The 4,771-nt window shown below is 58.5% G+C and overlaps 1 protein-coding gene across 1 annotated transcript in view; it reads left to right on the plus strand.

Moving 5' to 3' along the window:
- Window positions 1–357: 357 nt before the first annotated feature.
- Window positions 358–4,771, plus strand: part of USF2 (upstream transcription factor 2, c-fos interacting) — a gene marked incomplete at its 5' end in the record, with an annotated part of 11,212 nt that continues 6,798 nt past the window's right edge. Inside the window, 3 exons of the mRNA XM_004715856.2 lie at window positions 358–535; window positions 664–751; window positions 1,187–1,245. Coding sequence (XP_004715913.2) covers window positions 358–535; window positions 664–751; window positions 1,187–1,245 — 325 coding nt within the window. The remainder of the gene's footprint in view (window positions 536–663; window positions 752–1,186; window positions 1,246–4,771) is intronic.

Consider the following 4,771-nt stretch of genomic DNA (forward strand, 5'->3'; position numbering starts at 1 on the left):
GACACCAGCTTTGGGAGCCCTACGGGGCGGGGCAAGTGGGACACTGGCCCTTCCATCAGGCTACCTATCAGGCTATCTGGGCTATGGTTCCGGTTCTGCAAGGTGCATTTTTAGGCAAGCTGTCTGCACCAGGCCTCAGTTGTTTTCCTTTCAAACGGGCCTGTTGGTAACAGGACACTGAGGTTAAAAAAATTAAAAAGATGGCTAAACAAGTAATTGCCAAATGTCTGCCAAGTTCCTGAACTGTCTGGACACATGGACGGACTGGTACACAGACATGTTTCCCGTCCACACAAAACACAGCATGAACCTCAAGCATGCCAGGGGGGTGGAGTGGTGGTGGAGAGAGATGGTTAAACGGTGGCCTCTGTGTCCTCTACGCAGGCTGTCATCCAAAATCCCTTCAGTAATGGTGGCAGCCCGGCCGCCGAGGCTGTCAGTGGGGAGGCACGCTTTGCCTATTTCCCAGCCTCCAGCGTGGGAGACACTACGGCTGTGTCGGTACAGACCACAGACCAGAGCTTGCAGGCCGGAGGTAAGGGGAGACAAGGGGCCAGGGCAGAGGGCAGGGGCACCTACAGTCCTAGTAGGGAAGACGTTGCCCCACCCCCAGTGCCAGTCCTGTCCTTGACTGTGGCATTAAACACCCCCTTTTTGCTGCAGGCCAGTTCTATGTCATGATGACCCCTCAGGATGTGCTCCAGACAGGAACACAGAGGACAATTGCCCCCCGGACACATCCCTACTCCCCGTATGTACTGCAGCCTTGGTCCCAGGGGCAGGGGACACTGGGAGGGCCGAGACTGGGGTGATTGGAGTACCCAGTGAGCACTTAATGTAATTGTCGTTTTGCTTCAACTTTGGTTTTGTGAGTACTGAGTGCACCCTTGTGTAGCTCTTTCTGAATGTGGGCTTATCGCACAAAGATTTTCAAGTCTCGTTGGTGGGGCTGTGGTTTAATGCTACCCTCCCGGTTAGCGGTTCAAACCCCCCAACCACTCTGAAAGAGACTAAGGAGGCTGTCTGTAGCTGTGAAGACTCGCTGTCTCGGAAGCCCTATATGGGGTCGCCACGAGTTGGAACTAGCTGGTAGCAGTGGGTTTGGGGCTTAGTGCTTCATAAGTAGGAAAGAGAGACCTGATAACTTGGGACACCCCCACCCCCCACCGGCACCTTTTCCTTCTAGGAAAATCGACGGAACCAGAACCCCCCGGGATGAGAGGAGGAGAGCTCAGCACAATGAAGGTAAGGACCAGGTGGGGTTTCTCGGGCAGCTCAGGCCACCACCCTCACAGGCACACTTGGTCCTGGCATATGGAGCCACAGATAGGCTGTTCTAGCCCGCCACTGGACGTCCAGGTGCTGGTGGGGATAGCCCTGGTAGTGCAGTGGTTGCACGTTGGGCTGCCAACCACACAGTCAGCTGTTCAAAACCACCAGCTACTCGAGGGAGAAAGGAGGCTTTTGACCCCCATAATGACTGAGTATCTCTGAAACTCAAAAGGGGACAGGTCCACCCTGTCCTAGCGGGCTGCTGTGAGTTGGAATGGATGACCATGACTTCAGTGTTTGGTCTTTTGAGAAAGACGCCGGTGACTGAGCAGGGAGGATGTTGGGCCTGGTGTCCGGAGCTGTTGGGGTGTGGGGAGGGCATGGACAGGCCCCATGTTTTATCGTGTTTGGCTGCAAGTGTGAGTGAGTAGCCAGTACCTCCAGTAGGAGGTTGTATACTTACATATGGATTGCCTGCCCTTCCCCATGAAAAATGGGGTCATCTGGCTCTCCTAGATCCATGGCTCCATGTAGCAGCCAGTGCAGGGACAGGGCAACTCCTGGGATTCAGGCACCCTACAGGGTCCCCTCTGTTTGAGGGGAGGGGGCAGCCCTTCGGTGAGCTCACATCCACCCCACACCACCCATGGCTGCATTTGTCCAACAGGGAGCACCCCTGAAGAAGAACACCTCTCCTCCCCATGAACACCACACCCCGAGTTCATTCCTACCATCGCACTATGCCCATCCCCCCACAGCAGGTTTGCTAGGCCAGTGTCCGAGCCACCCTTAAAACCCCACTAGTGTCGTAGACTGACTGAGTATGGGGCATGTGGCCTGTGCCGGCTCTGGGGCCTGATCTGCAGTGGTTAGGGGGCCCAGAAAAGGGTGGGCTGGGGTCAGACTGCTGAGGAAGCCAAGCCACGTGGCTGGCAGGCACGGGGCCACCCGTGTGGAGTGTGTTGAGAGGACAGCTCTGGAGGGTCCCTGGCAGTCTGCAGTGCCAGGGCGAGACCCTGGGAGTCCGGGTGAGGTGGGGTGGGCTGGGGCACTGGGCTCCAGGTGCCTTCCCAAGTTCACCCACGGTAGCTCCCAGAGCGAGGAATCAGGCCTCGGTGAGCCAGGCTCCATTCAGGTGTGCCCTCAAGCCGGGAGCTGGTTTGCAGGGACGGCAAGTGTGAGCTTGGTTTTGGGTAGCGTGAGTTTGAGGGGGTCTTCAGTGAACCCCGCTCAGCAGTCCCGGTTCTACTTGCTGGCTGTGTGGCCTTAGGTTGGTCCTTAACTTTGCACCGGCTTTGTTCTTTGTAAAATGGCATTGGCCCCGCTGCCCTGGAGGCTCATGGTGAGACCGCCACCCCACCCCCGCCTCTCGAGGTGCAGCCTGCTCCTGCAGTCCTGTATCATCCTCGCCCTACAGAAACCCCTGCTGACAGCGTTGCTCTCACTCGCCTGGTAGACCTGCCCCCTCTCCTCACCTGTGGGTTATTTGAGCCGCCATCTGCCCCTTCCCCTGTGGCCTCAAGCAGGCTGGCTCATATCGCTACCAAATGGCTCTGTTTAAGGTCCCAGGTGACGTCGCCTTCCTTGCCAAGTCCACTGACTTCCTTTCCTGGCTCATCTCCAAGCATCCAGTCCTGCTTCTATGGGTGTCACACCCCCCCTCCACCCTCCCTTTTAGGAATGTCCCTTCACGTTCTACCCTCCGATTCTCTTGCACACCTGGCATCGTCCTGGCTGTTCCCGAGTTTTCCAGACTTCCCTGGAAAGCTCGCTCTAGCTCCTGAAGCAGTGAGATCACCTGCCCTTCTCGCCTCTCAGAGGATAGCAGTCGCAACGAACCCTGCTCGCAGTCGCTCACACCCATCCTCTCACCATCTCCCCCTGTCTTCTCCAACCCAGAGCCCTCGGGAGAAGGTCGGAGAGTGGGCACTGCAGAGCTGGTGGCTGGAAGACTGTACCAGCTTTCCCAATGCCAAACTTGCTGCCCTCCCTCCCTGCAGGTTCCCGACAGCCTTCTGTTCCTGGGGCTGGAGGAAATGCTCCCCTACCTAGCACACACCCCAGCCAGGACAATCCGCTGTGGCCAGAGCAACCAGAATTCTAGGTCTTTATTGAAATCTGATCTGTTGGTGCTGATTTCCCCCACTCTCTCTTGTTGGAGAATCCTGCTTTCATCTGCTGGGGGCTTCGTGGAGAAAGATGAGGCTTTCTACTCCCGGAAGCAGTCCGCGTCTCGGAAACGCACCGGGGCAGTTCTTCACTGTCCTGTGGGGTTCTGTGAGTCAGAATCGTTTCCAGGCCAGTGAGGTTTGGTTTGGGAAGTGTGGTGTCCAGTCAAGTGTAGCGTCCGACTGCTAGCGGTGAGGTCAGCAGTTTGAAACCACCAGTCGCTCTGCAGGAGGAAAGTGGGGCTTTCTACTCCTGTCAAGAGTTACAGCCTCGGCCGGCCGAACTTGTGGAAGGGGTCGGTGGCACCTGTCAGGGGAGGCCGAGGCTGGGCATGGCGCGCCGTCGGCTCTGAGGGCAGAGAGGCCTGAATGGGTGCCAGCAGCTCCAAAGCTTGGGGCCTATGGCCCTTCCCCTCGGTGGGGGCGGTGGCCCAGGGGCGCCCGGCGCAGCAGGCGCTGACCAAGCTGGTGGGGCCGGGCTGTGCTGCCCTCCGTCTCCACGCGCCCGCCGCGGTTCCATCTGGCTCACGAGTTTCCATGGGAGACCCTCGTCGCCAGTGGGCACAAACGGGCCAAGCTGAGGCGGGTGCAAAAGAACCTGACTGCTCAGGGCACCGAGAAGCTGGACCCCCGCATCCATTTCCCTGTGGTCTGCTGTGAAGTGTGAGTCTCAGCAGGAAACTCCCTGGCTCAAGGTGTGGCTTCCCCGAAGCACCCAGGCCGGGGGACCACCCGGAATAAACTCCGCTGGCCTGGAGCCTTCCGCTGTGAGTGGGGCGATCGATCCTGCCGTGGTGGCTGGCGTTGGTCTGTGTCTGAACCAGAAGACAGAACTACCCTAGCCGGGAATGCCTGGGTCCTGTGCCCTTGCCTGGCCTGCTTGCTTGCAAGCTTGCCCGGGCCCCAGCCCTGGGAGAGGCCCCAGCACTTCACAAGCAAGGTCTGCCTTCTCCCAGCCCCTGGGCTGTGGGGGCTGTACACAAGTGGGGATCCCTTTGCCCTTCCCTCCCTTGTCCCTTGTTGGAGCGTTTCAGCCATTTGCTACCTGGAATCCTCTTGTGTTGGACAGAGGCTGGGGCAACACCAGCCTGTGCTTCCCATCCAGCTGTCCCCACTCCCAGCTGGATGGACAGTTTGTTGGCAGTTGACAGTCGAGGGGACTGGTGTGAGTGTCTTCTCCTGCCGCCCTTTGATGGGCCATCCGCTACCCACTGCAATAGTTATTGCACTGGCCACCCAGTTGAGGTTGCAGGCCAGGTACAGGAAGGGAAAGGGCGGTGGTGCCTGGGCCTATAGAGAGTTGCCCCACTCCCACTTCTAACCCCCCCCCC

The sequence above is a fragment of the Echinops telfairi genome, unplaced genomic scaffold, assembly GCF_000313985.2.
Source record: "Echinops telfairi isolate 266 unplaced genomic scaffold, ASM31398v2 ScPeMD7_655;HRSCAF=1070, whole genome shotgun sequence".
Classification (NCBI taxonomy): domain Eukaryota; kingdom Metazoa; phylum Chordata; class Mammalia; order Afrosoricida; family Tenrecidae; genus Echinops; species Echinops telfairi.